This window comes from Sitophilus oryzae, unplaced genomic scaffold, assembly GCF_002938485.1.
Source record: "Sitophilus oryzae breed Bouriz unplaced genomic scaffold, Soryzae_2.0 scaffold_1586_pilon_pilon, whole genome shotgun sequence".
NCBI lineage: Eukaryota > Metazoa > Arthropoda > Insecta > Coleoptera > Curculionidae > Sitophilus > Sitophilus oryzae.
In genome coordinates, this window is record NW_022146265.1 from 2,628,632 (window position 1) to 2,648,350 (window position 19,719).

The 19,719-nt window shown below is 32.7% G+C and overlaps 3 protein-coding genes across 3 annotated transcripts; 2 read left to right on the plus strand and 1 right to left on the minus strand.

The window, feature by feature from the left end:
* The first annotated feature begins 480 nt into the window (after window positions 1–480).
* LOC115879735 (integrator complex subunit 8) lies at window positions 481–8,746 on the plus strand. The gene is made up of 12 exons (XM_030896705.1): window positions 481–598; window positions 650–1,058; window positions 1,119–1,563; window positions 1,632–1,862; window positions 1,916–2,156; window positions 2,212–2,394; window positions 2,446–2,661; window positions 2,717–2,959; window positions 3,018–3,249; window positions 3,313–3,431; window positions 8,138–8,344; window positions 8,422–8,746. Exons 1-12 carry the CDS (start codon window positions 481–483, stop codon window positions 8,664–8,666), a joined length of 2,889 nt encoding a protein of 962 aa, XP_030752565.1. The 3' UTR covers window positions 8,667–8,746.
* Window positions 8,747–11,624: 2,878 nt separating this feature from the next.
* Window positions 11,625–12,227, plus strand: LOC115879712. Its single transcript, XM_030896670.1, has one exon. The coding sequence runs from the start codon at window positions 11,625–11,627 to the stop codon at window positions 12,225–12,227; it is 603 nt and encodes a 200-aa protein (XP_030752530.1).
* Window positions 12,228–15,785: 3,558 nt separating this feature from the next.
* On the minus strand, window positions 15,786–18,314 carry LOC115879713 (location of vulva defective 1-like). The gene is made up of 3 exons (XM_030896671.1): window positions 18,254–18,314; window positions 16,699–16,863; window positions 15,786–16,629 (listed from the first exon to the last, which is right to left on the minus strand). The coding sequence occupies exons 1-3, from the start codon at window positions 18,312–18,314 to the stop codon at window positions 15,869–15,871; spliced, it is 987 nt and encodes a 328-aa protein (XP_030752531.1). The 3' UTR covers window positions 15,786–15,868.
* Window positions 18,315–19,719: the final 1,405 nt, after the last annotated feature.

Sequence of the window (19,719 nt, forward strand, 5' to 3'; positions counted from 1 at the left end):
TCTGATATGTTATGATTTGTTAATGTTTGTTTAACAATGTTATACCAAAGAGGTTATACTTAATATATTTATCAATTTGCATAGCCTAACTTTTTTATCAATAAACTTTGTAGATTTTCAGATTATTTAATTCCTTTTGTTTCCGTTTGTAATTTTATTTTTAAGACATATTATGTGATTGTTTCACATAATATGTTTTAAAAATAAAATTGCAAATAGCGAATAAAAATAATTAAAATAAAAAAGTGTATTTTACAATTTCCCCCGGCCCCGCACCCCTTTGGCTAACCTATAATGTCAGCTATGTCGAGAGATGGCGTTACGAAAATGGAACCGATTTATTACAAGGAACTTGGGCTTCTTTTTCGTTAGTATATTCTGTGGAGATAATCAAGTATCAAGTCAGACAAATCAAATCAAATTACATTATTTTTGTTTTTTGTTTCTTTTTTAATACTTCATCAATAATTATTTAAAAACATGGAAGTTGACTTGTTGCGACCGGGGACCGTGCCTATATCCCCAGATACTTTTTTAGGATTTGAATTTTTATTAGATAAAGACTTACTTATAAGACATTTACAAAAGGCAAATGCAGGTTGTTTTATCTACAGAAATTCCAGTTACATACTAAGAAATTATCTTTTAGATCCTTCTCCTACAGATTTGATAACAAAGTTTTATGATGCCATTGTAATGACTTTAAAAAATAAAGCAGAGCCGGAGAATATTGAAACTGCCGAAGGAAACAATGAAGTTACAGTTAAACATCCTATAAAGAATATTGCAATGAAGATATTGTCTTTAAAGATAGCCGCTTTTTTAAACTGGAATTTAGCTCAAATAAGATCGTTACCATTTAAAACTCAAATTAGTTTACTACAGGATCTTATGTATTTTACTAGCGAGGAAAAGACCATCATGGAAATTCCAAATATTGAGCAAGCTGATACTAAAACTGCCTCTCCCCAATTTTTATTTGCTCTTTTGTTATTTCATAGGTGGTTGCTGAATACTTCAATGCATAGGGTAACTTCAAGTTGGCAACAAAGATATGGGTATATATTGAGTAACGTATAATTTTTTGTATCTACTTGATATTTTATTTTTGTTTGCAGAATGACCGAAATGTCACCAGCTGATGAAAATATTATATGTTGTCCAGATAACATCAAAAAAACAGTTACATTCCTTACAGATGCATTACAATGGGAAGAAATTCCTCTAATGTTAACATATGATTGTTTCAATATGCCTACAGAAACTAATGAGGCTCTTCAATTTGAATGGACTAAAGGCAAAAAAGTATCTAGAGACGAATTTTGTGCACAAATTTGCTTTGATTTGGCCACTTTTTTCTTTTATCGTGAAGAGTATGATTTTGCTAAACAGCAATTTGCCCAGTGTTTAAATTTTTTCAATTCTATTATTGGACAGAATGGCTTTGCAACTATTGATACAGATTTATTAAATATGTACATGAGAGCATGTGATTCTACTGCTGATTTACAAAACAAATCTTTAACAGAACAGTTAAATAACTCTATTGTTAACCAGTTTGTGGTTAGTACGATTCTGTGTATTAATTGGGTGAGGGAGGCATGACTTATATTCATCTCTTTTCATTTTAGGGTCTAACAGCTATCCTGCAAAAAGATAATGTTAAAAAAGAGATATCTCTAGTGCATAGACTGAACCTAGAATTGGATGTTCAAGGAGCTCTCTCTAGTGGTGTCTTCACAGTAGCAAGGGATTTGTTATATAAAGTAAAGGCTTTAAATCATATCCGATGTGTGTTAGAAAAGAAGTTGTTAAATGAATTTGCTTTAAGTCACTCCAGAAATATTGACAACCTAATTTTTGTATGTAGAAGAAGAAATACTAAGAATTTATGTTATATATTGAATTCTTTTAGGGTTTGCATTGGAATTGGAATATATGGAAAGAGGAGGATAAAAAATTGTTAAAAAACTACCTTTTCCAGCTGATTATAAAGGAGGAGGTTCCTAATCTATATAATAGAATAAACTATCATGGTACATTAACAAATATGTTTAGTAAAGCTGAAATAATGTACATTAAAAAAGAGGGAAATGTAAATATTTCTGAAAGCCTTCTTAAGACTGAAACTAGTTTTACAGATTCTACTAAAAAAAGTAATATAACTTAAATTATAATTTTTATTTCATTCTAAAAATAGCATTATTTCAGAAAAACCACAAATGGAAATGAGACAGTTGGAAAGACAGCTTATAATTACATATGATTGGAAGGAAATTAAAGACTTAATAACTAAGATTGCCATGATGAACTTTAATACTCCTATTTGGGAAGTTAACCCTCAATGGAAATTACCCATCCCATTAGAAAGTGTAATCAAAGGGCTTCCTAGAGGTATGAAAAAGTATTTTAAATTACCCATTTTTTATAACTGAATCTTTTTAGGATTTTTGCAAGACTATTCGTATGTGTTACTGGCAAAATCTAAAGAACAGTTTCTTAACAAGAATTGGAACATGGCCCTTGAACTACTTATAGTTTTAGATAAAGAATTACAAGCTGCTTCTTCCAACATTTCTAAGTTATATAAAATGGTCAATTGGGAAGTACTGGTTATACAAATTACTCAGTTAATTGAGGACTGGCCAAATAGTATTGCTGGTAGGTGTAAAAAATTAAAGAAATAACTCTTATGTTATAGGAAATTCGTTTTAAGATAGGCATGCTTTGGGTAATGCATGTGAGGTATGCTTTCAAACAAATGATACAGTCTTACCCCGTACAGAGGTTATAGAAACCTGTGCTATCTGTCTTCTGAATTTGCGACGCTGGGAGTTCCTTTTAGGACAGGAAAAAAAATGGGCAATGTTTGAAATCACTTCGGCTATAGCCTTGGCTTGTCACGAAATAGTTCAAAACAAGGGTACTAAGAAATTTTCAAAAAATTTATGGGATCTTGGTAAAATGTAGATTATATGTATGTTTCAAGTCTTTGTAGCTAGTTTATGATTTTTTAGTATTGCCGATTTTTTCTCCAAACTCTTCTCAATCCAAAAGAGGAAATTCAAATTATAATGATAATAATTCCATGAAAAATAACTTGATGTCAATATTTTTACGCCTGAAAGACACTTGGTGCCTAACAGTGGTGATATCTTTGCTTACAAAACTCTACAATATTTTTAAAGATGAAACCAATCTGGAATTACAAGTGGAATATATGAACTTGTGGCCTAATACAGTGAGCAAGTAGGTTTTGAAGAGATTGCATTCAAAAAAGCTGGTTTGGGTCTTACTTATGTTATATTTTAGTGCTAGTTCTTATAATATAAATGCTACATCAGAAATACTGTCTGAAATATTGACCCACGCACTGAAAGAATACCCATCTAATATTTCTTGGTTAAGATTAATGGGAGATGTGAATTTTGGTAACTAATTTTCTTTATATTATTTTATGTCTGTAAATATTAGTGTTGGGAAAATTCGAATTAAATAATACGACTAATTCGATAGTAAATTAAAACTAACTAATTCGAATTATCTTTTTCGATATATCGAGATAAAAATTAGTAGTATTTTATATTATATCTGTGGTAACCGAATTACAAATGAACATAAAACATAACCTCTTATGGACAAATACGAATATTAGTCTGATATTAGTAATTAGTATAGTACTATTAGTAGTATTCTTTCGTTCTGAACGAACTGAAAATTTTCACTTAAACTGATTTATAAAGGGAATCGGCAAAGAAAGGAACGATCCATAGATTTAGGAAGAACAGATATCACATTTTGCATTTTAACCCGATCAAACAATCGGAGGTTGACTACGTACTGTAAAAACCAACTGAGATAGAGAAGGCGACATTGCCACATCTCAAATTTGCGCCTATCTACTTAGTTTGATTTGCAGAAAAGGTGACTTTAAAACCTTCACCGGATATCAATAAATCTCAATTTCTTAATTAAATTAATAGTTTATTTTTAAAGAAGCATACGTAATAATATGTTATTAACCAAAGGATATATGCGTTACTATTAAAGGACATGTTTACTGTTTAATGTGCTGAAACGTCTAGAACTATTGGCAACGTCGCTGCTAGTCTTCCAGAATGAAATGAGCCGTCCGTCCCACCAGCCCTCGCGACGACCCTTGGCCCGTTATAGCGTACTACGTTTAGCTTACGGTGTGTTTGAAGTCGGAATCAAGTCCGAAGTGAACTTTTCAGTGTTTTTCAGTAGTTTTTGCTTTTGTTTAACGTACTTTTGAATCTGCGAATTTTCAATATGGTACGACAGTGTCAAATGTGTGGAAAAATAAGCTCAAATTACCCGAATTTGTCTTTTCACAGGTAGGTATTGTTTCCGCGCGCGCCGTAATCGCCATACATAGGCGTCCCACAAGGGAGCCTCTCACAATTAAAATAATTTCTAATATTTGTTGAATTTTGGGCTATTAAAACAAGAACGTAGTAGCCGGTAATTGAATTATAATTCGTCTCAATTACTACTTAACTTTGTAGATCATAACAAATTTGAATATAAACATTTGAAACTTTATTATAAGCCAGAAAGTGACATTTTTTTTCTTAAAGTTGCGTCATATTTTGGTCATTATATACGATATTCTAAAGGAATTTTGCTCAACAAATAAACAAAGGTGTTTACCCGCCCTTTTTTACATTTTATTGCATTATTATATCTGCCCCTTCGGCCTCGTTTAAACAATTTTTTACCACCGTACAAATACCTCTTCCTAGAGTTATTTGTACGGTGTGTTTACTTTTTTTTAGAATGGGACGAACTGTAAATAATTCTTAGGCTACTAGTTTTATACATACCTATATACAGAATGACCCAGGCCTCCAAAAAAGCTTTTTACCTATTACATTTTAGGTTTGCAATTTTTATTTCAATTTTTTACATAAGATGGGGGCCATTGTAACGCACATTTTCAAAATATTTTTGTCAACATACAGGGTGATTCTCGGGGTGATTCAAACCGCAATACATATGCTTAATACAGTTCATGAAGATTGGGACATTTAATTAAAATTTGATTGTCTAATGAAGCTACCTTTAAAAGTAATGGATTTGTAAATAAACGTAATATTCATTATTATGCGACAGAAATCCCATACTGTAGCACACAGATTTGATACTTTTAATGATAAATGCCAGTTGAGAAACTAAAAGGTAATTGCCTGGTATCAGAGCCATCATAATACAAGAAGAAGACCGAAAGTCAAATATTGTCTTATATTTTCAAAAAAACACAATTTTCTCATTAAACATTGATTTTAGGTATAGGAAGTTACTAATAATACAAGATTAAACAACTATTACATAGTACTTTACAGGAAGCTATCGATTGCGAAATAACTAAATCGTTACTAATTACTAATTTTAAAAAGTTCTTTTTAAGATCAAAAAAGGTAAAACTAAAACCTAAATTATCATTTGAGATTAAACGGGAAGTTCTAAATAATGTTGCCTATTCTAAACAAGAAAAATTTATTTATAAGTTTTATAACATCTCTAATTAAATTTGGACGAAAATAATATTTCTGTTTGTTGTAGGTAATTTTCTCAGGGAAAATACGAAAATAAAAATGACTTTTTAAGTCAAAAAAAGTCAAAAGGACAAGTTATTCCAAAAAGGACTGTCCTTTTCAAAAAGGACAGGTGGCAACCCTAGGTATTTCTGGAATGGAAATTTAATGGCAAATCTACAACTTTAGTTTGAAAATATGTTCCGGCCACCTATGTTTACAAAAATGTCTAAAATGTTCTTTACCATTGCCTCCATATTCTGAAAAAAAAAATTGAAAGAAAAGTCACCAACCACAAACCTAATATAGAACTGTTTCGGAAGCCTGAATCACCCTGTAAATATTCAAAAGTAACTGAAATTTTATATAGAATTAACTGAAAGTTTAAATTGAAAATCGACGTTGGAGCGATTTTCGAAAACTACCTACTAACGTTTCAACATAAGTATATGTGGGATATTAATTATATTATTATATTAGACCTTATAACAAAACTCATCTGACGAAAAAGTGTTAATGTAGTATATTAATATGGAGTAAACATTTTACTAATTACTTTACTTTTACTTTACTAATTAAATTCGTTCCAAAAAACGATACGCCACTGGCCATTAGAACAATCCAAATGCGCCTAGTTGCCGGGGTCGGAAATTTTAGGCTTCTCTGTCTCTTCTGTCCTTGTTTTACACATTGGAATGTTTGATACACTACCAACGAGTATTTATGAATGAGATGTTCGGTCTATATTTATAATGTCTTTGGAACGATCCGATATAGAAAAATCCAGAAATCATTGTTATTTCCTATACCACGTAGGAATAAATCAGTTTAAGTGAAAATTTTCATTTTGTTCAGAACGAAAGAATACTACTATTATTTGGTTCATTTCCATCTAACCCAAATTTCACCGAACACTAAAATTAATTTTCTTCTTTTATCTAAATAATTATTGATTGCAACTGATAAAATAAAAAGAAATACGAACCGCACGTAAACAAGGACATACTTATATCGTTTTAGAAGAAGCTTTTATTTTAGATATGAGCTTTTCAATAGGAATTGAAACAATCATAAACTCGGCACTTTTAAATTTAATTAAAGTTTTAAATTTATTAAACGGTTTTAAATTTATTAATTATGGTTTAATTTATTAAACGGCTTCGGCACAGTTAATAGAATACATTGAATAAAGAATTTTTTTTTAATTTTTTATTCAGTGATAGAATATAGGTATGGCAATGGTTCAGAATTTGTTTAAAATAGCCCCTAGACGAGCACTAGCTGGAACGAAATTTTTAGGTTAAATTTATAATACTACTAAATAATTCGAATTATTAATTCGATTGTGAAATATGAATTATTACTAATTATTCGATGGTGAAAATAATTCGATTATTCCCATCACTAGTAAATATGTTACGGTTAAGGTCCAATGTCCGGTTAATGTCGACATTAACCGGACATAATCCGACCCGGTTAATCTCGATAATAACACACAACAAAACAACCAAAACCATAACCAAACCCAAACATTAACCTGTTAATGTCGACATTAAGGTTGATTCTCACTATACCTGCCATATCAGCTCCCTTCCGTTTACATAAAATATTATATCATGTAAATGAATAGGACAATGCACACTATCCGTTCCGTTTCCCTTCCGTCCCATATCCTTTCCTTCCATCCATTTTTTTGGCGGACGGAGTGAAGCGTATGGGAAACAGTGTTGTAAAGTTCGTACATTTGTACCAGCTCTGTTAACATTTTGCTGATAATTATTTATTCTTTCACCTCTTAATTAAATCTATTACCTTTTTCAAAAGCTACAAATTTTTAAAATAAATCTTTCGTGATGATATAAATTGTACAATAAAATGTATGGAACTGATACGGAACGGAAGCTTACATATAGCGTCAATACAATAAAAAAATACGGAACGGATATGGAATGGAAACGGAAGGTATAGTGAGAATCAACCTTTAAGGTTGATTCTCACTATACCTTCCATATCAGCTTCCTTCCGTTTTCCTTCCGTTTACATAAAATATTATATCATGTAAATGAATAGGATAATGCACACTATCCGTTCCGTTTCCCTTCCTTTCCATACATTTTTTTGGCGGACGGACTAAAGCGTATCGAAAATAGCGTTGTCAAGTTCTTACATTTGTACCAGCTCTGTTTAAAATTTTGCTGATATTTATTTATTCTTTCACCTCTTAATTAAATCCATTACCATTTTCAAAAGATACAATTTTTTTAAATTAAACTTCCGTAATGATATAAATTGTACAATAAAAAGTATGGAACTGATACGGAACGAAAGATTACGTATAGCGTCAATACAATAAAAAATACGGAACGGATATGGAATGGAAACGGAAGGTATAGTGAGAATCAACCTTTTTAACCGGACATCGGACTTTAACCTCAATATATACAATATGATAAAAAAAGCCGCGTCAGCGATGGCTATGAAATTAATATTATCGATCGTCATTTTCAAGCCTACTGAACACGACTGAACGCCGGTTTTTTTTCGATCGTATGGTAGTATAATTGTTTATATTTTGTTAGCAAATGGAAATTACAAGATTTCAATGTCGTTCTATTTAAAATCGTTGATCATATGCAATGATTATTTCAATCTCCCTATTCGGTATGACGATCATGTTACTAGAAGAATGATCAAATGTTGCCAGGCTCTAGGATGTTACACCCAAGCAGCTGTTTTATGCCAGTTTTTGGAAGATCCAGATTATGCCCTGGCGTTCCGTATACTAGGTATATTTTGCATAATAAAGATGTTTTTTTTAACTTTTTTCCTTAGTATGCAAAGTTTTTTAAACTTTTTTTCATAGGCGATCAAAAGCTCTGTAATGATGCAGTCGATGCTTATTATCACTGTTTCTGGGATATAAATATTCTAGAGTTCCTAATTCATATTCATAATAGACGCGGAGAGTTTCAGAGAAGAAAATGCGCTACACAAGTTATGGGAATGTTGGAATTAAACTCTAATAACAACGAGGAAATTCAAAGGGAAGCCAGTAATTTAAGAAAAAGTGTATTTTTAAGGGCTCTTTGCAAACAATATGTATTTTAAATGTATTTTTTTATTTTAACTAAATATATTTTTTTTATTTACTAAACTAAATGATAAATCATATATATGTATTTCTTATTTTACATTTAATTGTGAAAAAATATCTGCATTCTCCTGTCTTGTTATCTAAGTTCCATTGGCAGTGTTGCCGCACCCTACTTTTATCGCGTGCCACATTCTAAACTAAAAATGTACCACTTTGGTACAATTAAAAGAACAGAAGAAGAAAAAATTAATGAACAACAAAATGCATCTGCAAATGACTTCAAGCGAAAAACATAAAATAGAAATTCAGAAAACCCAATTTTAAGTATAGGTTGAAGAAATCTAAGTAATTCTAATACTACACACCATACTTGGAAAACTTAAATTTTAATTGTAGGAAATTTTCTTTCCTTTCATTGTAGGAAATTGCAATTTGGCATGTAGGTTCAGTCCCGATGGCAATACATTTTCTTGCAAGGCATGAGGGTGCATCCAGACTATCCTAAAAACGGCGTAACGGCGTAATGACCTTGAATCGATTTCCAGTAATTCTATTGGCTGAAATTTTTGACAGATAAAATTTCTGACTGATGAATTTTTCAGGGTGCAGCCACACTATCCTAAAAATGGCGTATCGGCGTAACGGCGTAATGACCTTGAATCGATTTCCAGTAATTCTATTGGCTGAAATTTTTGACAGATGAATTTGACAGATAAAATTTCTGACAGATGAATGTTTCAGCCAATAGAATTACTGGAAATCTATTCAAGGTCATTACGCCAATAATATTTAGACACTCTGTATAAGGTAGTAAAATTTTTATTATTGCAACACAATAACTGATCAATAAATAAACTTCAGTAAATATTTAGTATTAAAAACTTTGATACCCTCGGAGAAATGAAGCCTTAAAATTTATACTGCAATTTCACAAAATTGCAAATATTTCAAAAACGGTAAGGTTTTAGTGCAATAAACCTTAATTAAATTTACCTTTATTTTAATCGTAGAAACTAAAAATGTAATAATATACAGGGTGTTCCACTTAAAAAAAATACAACTTTGATATTTTTTATTTATTTGGGACACTCTGTATTTTGTAAAAATATTTTTAAATTGTCTAATAGTCCTTCAACGAACCCAAAACTTACAATTTGTAAAAATCTAATCGTTTAGCTACAATATTCCGTGTCGTATGTGGTGAACAACCCTGTATATATAGACCTCCAAAAGGCTTATGACAGCATACCATTAAATAAATTGTGGGAAACGTTGGAAATAACTAATATAAATGTCTACCTACTTAAAGCAGTTAAGAACTTATACCAGAACACCACAGCTAGAATAAAAATACGAGACTCATTGTCAGAAAGCATAAAAATTACAGAAGGCCCCAAGCAGGGATGTTGCCTATCTCCTATACTATTCAAAATATACCTGCAACAGGCACTAAAAAAATGGATGCTTAAATGTAGAGGAATGGGAATCCCCCTAATAAATGAGGACACCCTGTACACCCTATTTTTTTACGGACGACCAGATAGTCCTAGCCATAGACAAACAAATAAAAAGAGACTGACAAATCTCATGGTAAAGAGTGGGACCGCGTTCCCGGAGCACAACTCAGAATAACAATTTTGAAACCAATTAGCAGGACGATGGCAGGACCAACGTCTTTATTGCTATCTTTCTTTATTATGTGTGCTTTATATGAAAAAGAAAGAGATAGGTATAAAACGAATCGTAATACATTATCGCACATTCTGGCTGGCGGAAAATTTAAATTAGCCTTTATTAGTAGTATTCTTTCATTCTGAAACTGAAAATTTTCACTTAAACTGATTTACTCCCTATACCACGTAAAGGGAACATGGTGTAGGAAATAAATCAGTTTAAGTGAAAATTTGCAGTTTCTTTCAGAACGAAAGAATACTACTATTATAAGGGAATTATAAAAAAAAAAGCAAAAAAATTGTACTGTTTATAAACATATTTATACATAAAAATAAATAAACTTTTTATAATATAATAACAAAAAATAACAGTGTTTATTCCACCCACCTACCAATTTTAAATGCAGAAGAACTGACTGTTGCAGGAAACGATCGACCAATTTTTTTAAAGGGCATTAAAAATCTCATTTTCGAAAAAACTGTCTAATTGCAATAACAAAGTGAATATCCAAGCAAAGAAGACTTTACGAGAATCATGATCCTCAACCATTTTCAAGTCCAGTTTTAATTTTTAATCCTAAAACAAAAGTAAAATAGGTATATTAATAAAGTTTCTGGTTACTATAAACCAGCTATAAACTCCCTACCCAAAAAATGATAAAAAATAATTGTATTAATTTGTTATTTTAGGAGAGGTTCGAAATATTTTTGACACTACTACTTCTACTTTTTTCTTAATAAGATGATAAATATAACTACTTACTTTTATTTTACCGGGTGTCTTTAACATATCTATCAGAGAAAGGGGGTACCAATACATATAAAAAATAGATGATACTGGTTCCTGCAGCAAATAAAATAACAAATAGTATAAACTAAAATTATAAGTAACAAAATATAAATACCTATATGGAACAAAGGAATTTGTTCCCTATCCATATTCATAAGTCAATAAAATGGAGAGTTTAGAAAAAAAGGTAAATCACGAAAAGAAAAATTAACAAACATAACGAATTGTCATGATGTTGTTATCTTGGTTGTCATGATGACGAAAACGAAAGGCGACTGTTCTAATTTCTATTTAGAAATTACGTTTTATATGGCTGCTTCTTTCTCTCTTGTTATATTAGAATGAGATAGTGGGCCCAATAGACGCAATGCGCAGATCAACATAAATAGAACGAAATTTTGGGTTCTGAGTTGCGCTACGGGAACGTTGTCCCTCTCTTTGCATTTAATTTGCCAGTCTCTTTTATTTATTTGTCTATGGTCCCTAGCCCAAGATCGACGACCTTGAATATGGCAAGGAAGCTGATACAGGAGTATAAGAAATGGGGGTTGGAGGTAAATATCACCAAAACTGAATCAATGACTGTAGGAGGGCCACAAGAGAACATAGTCTTAGAGGATGGAAGCGTGATAAAAAACTGTGACAAATATAAATATCTTGGATTGAAAATAACTAACGATGGAAAACTCGATGAGGGTATAAAAGATCGAATAATGCAAGGCAGGAGGGCAATATCTATGTTGAATGGTGTATTGTGGGATCAAGGAATCTCTAAAGCTAATAAGAAGAACATATATAATACGATAGTAAAAAGCATAATAACTTACGGAAGCGAAGTATGGCATTTGAAAAGCAGAACAGAAAACATGATATTAGCGACCGAAATGGATTACTGGAGGAGATCTGCTGGAAAATCGAAAAGAGAACAAATAACCAACGACAGAGTAAGAGAGATTATGGGAGCAGAACACACAATTGTGGACGACATAAGAACAAAACAACTCATATGGTTTGGTCATGTGCATCGAATGCCCGATCACAGAATACCAAAACAAATTTTACTGTGGACACCTCGAGGCAGAAATAAAAGAGGAAGGCCGCGACGAAGCTGAGGGAGGTGTAAGAACTAGAAAATAAGAGAAATACCTGATGATCCCTGGCTAAATAGAAGAGTGGAGGTTAGGTGTCGGAAAACGTCGTAGAATGTTCTGAACCGACTTATATATATAAACTAATTTGTCTTATTTCTTTAATATCATCATCATCATTATTTTCCATCTCTGTTCAACTATTTTCAATTATGGTGTAGCTTCCCTCACATATTAGGTAATCCCTCTGTAAAATTTTTGTAGTATTTACAAAAAATAACTATTTTATTTTGTAGATTTTCTTGCAGTGGCGAAATACCCATACAGGATTTTTTGGAGAGATGAATCCGCCACTTAGGTAGAGATTATTTACAAATTTGATCATTTTCTCAAGACACCCTCTAAATTTTGGATTTATTATCTAAAAACAATAACAGACCATTGTAAACCTGTGTTCACAATAAACCTTGCCCCAAAGCAGCGGCGTGCGGTCCACATGGAAGCGGAAACACCGCTTCCCCTAAACTTTAAAAATAGAAAAATAAAATAGTTAAACGTTAATAATACAGTTATTAATGTTAATAAAACAATATAACAAAAGGTTAATTTAATTTGTTAAAATTATTTATTTGAAACTTAACCCATAAACGTAGTAAATTTAATTAACTTTGCCTGCATGGATGCGCGCGGAAATCGCCGGTCGCCTATCCCTCCTTCATGTAGGTGTTATTGACCTCGAACACCAAACGACAAATTTAAACCGGAAAATCGCGCACCGTTGCTAGCTACGGCAGCGATTTCGATGCCTTCAGACTTTTAATTTATCAGGACGGGTTCGCTTGCGATTACAGGTAATATTGTATTTTTCAGTTTAACTTAGTGTTTACTGTTTCGTTTTATGTGGAGGTCAAAGAAGGAACAATCTTCTGCAGTACTAAAACATATAAAAATTTCATGAGGAATTCAACAAGCAAGAAGACAGACTTTCAAATTTTATTGTATAATTGTCACCGCACGCCGCTGCCCAAAGACGATTCATTTCCCATTTAAATTACATAGGAATTTGCCACTTTTTGCAAATCATTTTTTTTCTCTCGATCTTGTTCTCTCACAGCCATGACAATCACATATTCTTGTACAGAATTGAACGTTCTACAAAAAATGTCTCTTACAATTTTTCGATAAACCTACTCCTTCAAAAGTTATTCACGGCTAAATTTAACCACTCGGTAAATTCCTAAATTCTTCAACTATTTTGTCAAAATTATTTTTGAAAAATTTAATCTATTATGTAAATACAATGAGGAAGACGCATATATTTTATTTTTTCGCCAGAAACTGTTCAATTTATTAGAATAAATATGTGTAAATGCAAAAAAAAACTTTTTTCTTGAAAGCAGTACCACAATTTTATAAAACGGGCCATTAAAATACTATGGATAACGCAAACGACGCCTCGCGAATTGAAACGATATTCTATTGGTCTGACGTCACCCGCCGTTCTCGTCGACGCGTGATGGCGAGCAGCAGCCAGACGTGTTCCGTTTATGTACGTATTTAGGTGGCGTACAAAGACATTTCTGTTGCTTTTAGCGTTGATTGAAGGAGCTTTTATGCGTTTTTGTGCAGTTATTATTTGTATGTGTTGTGTGTTCTGAGAATTTTTTAAGTAATGGCAGATTCCGGGTTTGTAAAAGCACAATCAGATAACTTGCCAACAGTCGATGCTTTTATGTTGGCTGCTTTTATAAATACAAATTCCCAATTTATTGGTGCTGAGTTACGAGGAAAAAACAGAGAGGTATGTAACATTTATTCTTTGTAGTACTGAAGCATATTTAAGTATAAGTAGGTACCTACTGTTACGAACTTTTATATAGTTATAAATTAATGTTATAAACTTATTTGTCAGATCAGGTACGGAGACGTATGGAGATAATGCTGTAGGTTATGTAGAAGTGAAAAGAGACAAAAATATTTGTTTAGTATGTTGAAAAATAACTCCAAAGCATAGCGTGAAAAAGAAAGTTTTTTTAATATATTGACACCTCCTTACCCTTGTTATTTTTAAACATTGTTTTTTTTACGAAATTATAGGAAATAAATTGTTTATCAGTAATGAAAATATTATACAGGTGTCCCATAATTACGCCAAATTAAGTTACTTTTTTAAGTGAAAACCCCTATATATTTTTGCATCCTTAGGAAATTTCTAGATATTCTAGATATATTTCATGTATAATATCCTATACCTATCTTCAAATGTTTACGAAATATTGACAGTTGAAAAGCGAAAAATACCTACAATTTTCTGCACCACCTTTTTTGAGATACCCTGTATAACTAGAATTAATTTTAAAAGAGAGTATATGAAAAACCATGCAACTTTTTTATTTAATGTTTTATTCTAAAACTTGCAGTTAAGGCTGTATGTGGGTGTCAAAATATAATGAAAAACCCTGTACATTCAAATTTCATATACCTATGTAAGACAATATACATAAATATATGAACTTACATCAAAATGATCTTCACAACAATAAATCGTAAAAATAGAGGATAATTTAACGTTTTTCTTTGCATCTCTTCTCATGGCCTTGGACCATTTTTTTCTGTTTTCACTCATCCATTACTATTTAAAAATATCACTAATTACTAATTATGTATTAATTAACACAAATAACTAAAATTTTGACTCGGATTCAACAGCGTTTAAAAGCAAACTGTGTAAAATAAACACGCGTCTGGCTCCACTCAACCAGAAGAACGGCGGGTGACGTCACAGCGGCAAGGCGCAGTAGAGAGCGTTTGCCCGGCCATTTAAATTAACAATATTTAATTATTTTATATTAGAGGCATTTCTTAACCGATATCAACGATTTTTTTTTTCAATTTGTATTTATATGAACTATTTTTAAAACCATTATTTACATGCATTTTTCCTCATTCAGCGGATGGTGTTAGGTTGGGAATTAAGAAATGTTTAAAGTCTAATGAAGTTTAAACCAAAAATCAGCTATACTAAAATGGTAGAGATACCTTTTAAAGGGAGTAGGTTTATCGAAAAATTGTAGAGACCTTTTTTTAGCGACCCCGTTCAATTCGTCTTTGGGGCAAGGTTTATTGTGAATATTAAGGGTTTGTGATTACTGTTATCAAAAGAATAAACCGCAGTTTACTGAAATATATACAATTGTGGGTATTTTTTTCCATCAACAAAAGCTTTAAGGCACTTTCTTACAAAATTCCTCTAAGGCAACAATTATTATTTTAATCAACCATTTATTGACTAGAATCTAAAACACTAAGCGTTTATCATCACGTTATACTTTCTTTAACCAATACCTAGTAACTTGAGTATTATCTTACAATAAATTATGTTTTTATTGGCACCATAAGATCAATTTTGAACACATTTAAACATCGTTCTAATATTATATTACATTTTATACAAGCTATATATAATTTTATTACTTAAATCTACGAGTTTTTATATAAAAATAATTCAGGAAAAATAGCTCAATATTTTGGCATTTTCCTTTTGCGTTTAACAAGATTTATTTCTACAATCATTTGGATGCAATTTTTGTGTTATATTATTATTGGTCTCCAATACCTTGAATTGATTTGAAAAACATTAAAAACATTTACACCAAAAATAATTTTTACTTGGATGGTACACTAGAAATCAGCTCTCTTCTTTTGTACAACGGACCTACATTTGGACCTGCACTAACAGGACTAGGTTCTGTTTTAGGAACACTGTTAGTCGATGAATCCAGAGTCTCAGAATCTGGAATATGTCGAGTCATATGCCTTGAATCCGTATACCTTCTCTTGGTGTATTTCTTTTTATCCCTATCCGATGATCCAGTACTAGTTGTGGTTGGTGCAACAGTACTGCTTTGAACAGAGGAAGGTGTAGTAACAGAGGAACTCTTTGGTTTGGTCTCAACTTTGCTGATCCTCTCAAAATCAGCGGTTCTGGATCGAAGAACGGCATTTCCTATGCTGGTAATGCTCGGTGTGAAACGTGGTTCTCTTTCTGATTTCGATTCAGGAAAGGTCACCACGCTGGAACTCTTGGGAATATCAGCTCCTTGCATTGCTGCCTTCAACTCACGAACTTTCTGGATAGTTTGGGGAGAAGGAGTTTGAGCAAATGACACTTTCTGCACAGTGGGCATCTCCTTGGCCACAACCCTTCCTTTTGGAGCTGGTTTAAGAATGTTGACGTCATCAGGGATGTAGTTTACCGACGTCTGGATACTGTCCGGAGACGTTGGAGGACTGCTTGTCCAGCTGGGAGGCGATGAGAAGTGTCCAGCGTCTGCCATACTGGACGACACTGAAGTAGGGGTATTCTGGTGCGGAGATGAGTACGTTGTGGGCGCTGATGAACCTACGGCAGAATCATATCCTTGACCTAAAGATAAAAGAACAGCGTTCTCTGTTTTTATTGTTGTTTTGGAGTTGGCGGAGTTTTTGGACGTACCTAAGGATAGTGATCCGGTGATGGGTTGAATGGTTGAGGAAATGGATGAGTCGCTTCCGATTGAAATGTTTCTTCTTCTGGGTGGTATGGTGGGCGCTTTGACCAGTCCTATTACAGTGGGCTGTCGGGTGTTGTCTACGTCTTCTATGTAAGGAATGTCATCATCTGAAAGTAAATAAATATTGTTACTTAAGGAATATGAGATATGTGTAAAAAGTTCTTAATTTTATTAAATATTCGAATTGTTACAGGGTTTTTAACAGGACACTGTGTCTAATCAATAGACACCTCATAGTCAAGATCCTGAGCGATCTGACATAACTTATTTTCACAAGGATGAAACCTTAGTAATTGTTTTGTTTACTAGGTGTTTTAAACTAAAAGGGCTAAAGTGCTTATTTCCAGTGCTTTATTGTTCAACGTCTTCCAGTGGGTTTAGGGCAACAAGCAACAAATTCTCTTAGAAGGGCTAAGTCGTCATCTGCTGTAAACCTAAGCCTCTTTATAGGTTCTTTAATATTGGAAGAGGTGGAATCCATATTTTGGGCCATATTTATTTAATTAAAACTAATCCCAGCTACTTAAACATCAAATTATCTAATAAAACTAAAGCAATAATTCAAAACAATTCACATAACCTAAAATAAAAGATCTCGCCGGCCGGCCCCGGTTGTCAAATACCCGCACATGCCCATTTAAGCAATTTTTAAGCGTTATTTAGAAATAGCGCTTGGTGTAATTGATCCGCAAATTACGTCAGGCGGTAACGTTATTAGCGGGTGTTGCATTAAAAATTGACTCGCGCATATCGTAACCATGATAAGGTACGCGTAAATACTGCATGACGCTATCCGGTTTTCCGATATCTCTCTAATCACTGTGCCGGTCAGGCGCTGTGCACAATTTTAGAGGCCATAAGTGGGCGTGCTATGTGCGCAAACTAGTAACCTAACTAGTGCCCGATTCCAAGTGGAACCACGAAAACAATAAAGAAAAACAAAGTTTATAATCTACTTATAATCTGGCACTACTGAGGAGCCTACGGTTTCATCCTTTGTAACAGTCAAATTTCCTCGCAACGACCTCTGTGTGCTAGCTCATAAAATATCGCAAATAGCTATTATTTTTGCATCATGTTTACTATAATTTTATTGTTAAATATTATTTTATTTAAATTTTACAATTATGCAACCCGAAATACACCGCGATTTTATACGGCTACAGCTCCACAATATTTTCACTGGCCCAGCATTAGAATTTTTGTCGACCTCTCTTTATCTTTGGTCATCACTTGTCACTGTCAGATCGAATCAGATGTTTTTGGATTTATTTATCCTTTGTTTTGGTTATTGAAATTTTATAATTGCCAGATAAAATTTCGTAGTTAGAATGGTTATTATATTCGCGTCCAGTCCGAATGTATTATCTTGATTTTTCTATACGTAGTACCGTCCCTGCGTGCACAATTTTAAAGCTATAAGCTAAATTCCCTCCCGCTACCAGTCTAGGTGGCCGCGCCGGCCCTGGCGCGGCGGTCGGTATTCATTCGTCTTACGTGCACGGTGCAGTGCGGATCGTAGCTCTCCGATTTCTTCGTCGTAGATCGATGAAGCCATTTTGTTTATTCTCTACTCATTTTGGATATTACTATGTAATATACGGTGTTCTACAGCTAGGTAGAACACAAGGAACAATATGTAATATTGTATAATATTTATTTTAGAGAGAAAACAGAAGTGGCGTAAATAACGGAATATTAGAATTAGATAAAAGAAAGAAAACAACAAGAATATTATATATATCGGACTGTTGTACTCTCAATTGAACAAAGTTCGTACGTGTAAAGAATGTCCTTCTCCTTGTAAGAGGAATTCTCATTTATATAAGGTTCTATATCTCGCAGTCAAAGAGAATATTATAAATGCCAAGTATTTGCATTTCCGAGTGGAGTCAAATTTCGTATTTTTTAGAGGATGACCATATGAGAGAGATTCCTTTTATAAGTCAATATTGATGTCCACTATCGAGAGATAGAATTACAGGTATCACCAAGTATCTTATAATTTTTAGGAAATTAAATAATGAATGGAAATAATGAAAATAAAATCAAATTTCGAAATATGGAAATGATAGAGAGGCAAGGAGGAAACAATGGAATTAGACAAAAAGAAAAAAATGAGAATAACATATATATATTAAACTGTTGTCCTCTCCGTGAGACAAAGTTTTGTACTTACAGAGAATGCCCTTCTCTTCGTGAGAGGATTCTATTATATGAGATTCTAGACCTCACCAATCAACAGAGTACTATAAATGCCGAAGTGTTTTATCTCCCAGCAATGAAATAAGGTATGAAACAAGTGTGCTGAAAATGCCTATCTCTGGAATTGATTTCTTTTTTTGTAAAGTTTAGATCTCACTCTCAAAGGGAATATTATTTATATATTTAGGTGCCAAAATATTGGTATCTCCCAGTGAGACAAAATTTCGTACTTTTTAGAGAATGCCCATCTCCGTGTGGGAGGGATTTCTTTTATACGTTATCGATAGCCTTATCGAAAAATTAATTACACATTACATGTAAGTCTTTTAGAATATTTATTTTTAGACGAATATTGGATGGAAATAAATAGAAATACATCCAGAAATGTGGGGATTAGAGGAAAGGGAGAAAACAAAGGGATGAGGAATATTGTATAAACACGGACTGTTCTTCTCCACAGTGTTCTTTTCATAGCAGAGACAAAGAGTTAGTACTTTTAGATAATCCTCTACTCACCGTGTGAGAGGGATTCGCTTTTTAGATATTCAGAGCTCGCTATCGAGATAATATTATAATAACCGAAGTGTTGTCTCAATGATACAAAATTTTTAAATTTTAGTGAATGCCTTTCTCCGTGTGAAAGGGATTCGCTTTATAAATGACGTTCTCGGTCTGGTTATCGTAGAAATGCTAGATTTCACAAAAGAATTTAAGTGATAAATCTAAAAATTTTAGACCCTCAAAAAAAATAAAAAAAA

Excerpts from the sequence above, each read along its gene's own strand:
- LOC115879713 (XM_030896671.1), bottom strand. The coding sequence starts at position 18,314 with ATGGCTTCATCGATCTACGACGAAGAAATCGGAGAGCTACGATCCGCA. Across the intron at positions 16,864-18,253 it reads ATCCGCACTGCACCGTGCAC|ATGATGACATTCCTTACATA; the intron begins GTAAGACGAATG and ends ATTTACTTTCAG. Across the intron at positions 16,630-16,698 it reads CACCGGATCACTATCCTTAG|GTCAAGGATATGATTCTGCC; the intron begins GTACGTCCAAAA and ends TTTTATCTTTAG.
- LOC115879712 (XM_030896670.1), top strand. The coding sequence starts at position 11,625 with ATGGCAAGGAAGCTGATACAGGAGTATAAGAAATGGGGGTTGGAGGTA.
- LOC115879735 (XM_030896705.1), top strand. The coding sequence starts at position 481 with ATGGAAGTTGACTTGTTGCGACCGGGGACCGTGCCTATATCCCCAGAT. Across the intron at positions 2,157-2,211 it reads TACAGATTCTACTAAAAAAA|AAAAACCACAAATGGAAATG; the intron begins GTAATATAACTT and ends GCATTATTTCAG. Across the intron at positions 2,395-2,445 it reads AATCAAAGGGCTTCCTAGAG|GATTTTTGCAAGACTATTCG; the intron begins GTATGAAAAAGT and ends GAATCTTTTTAG.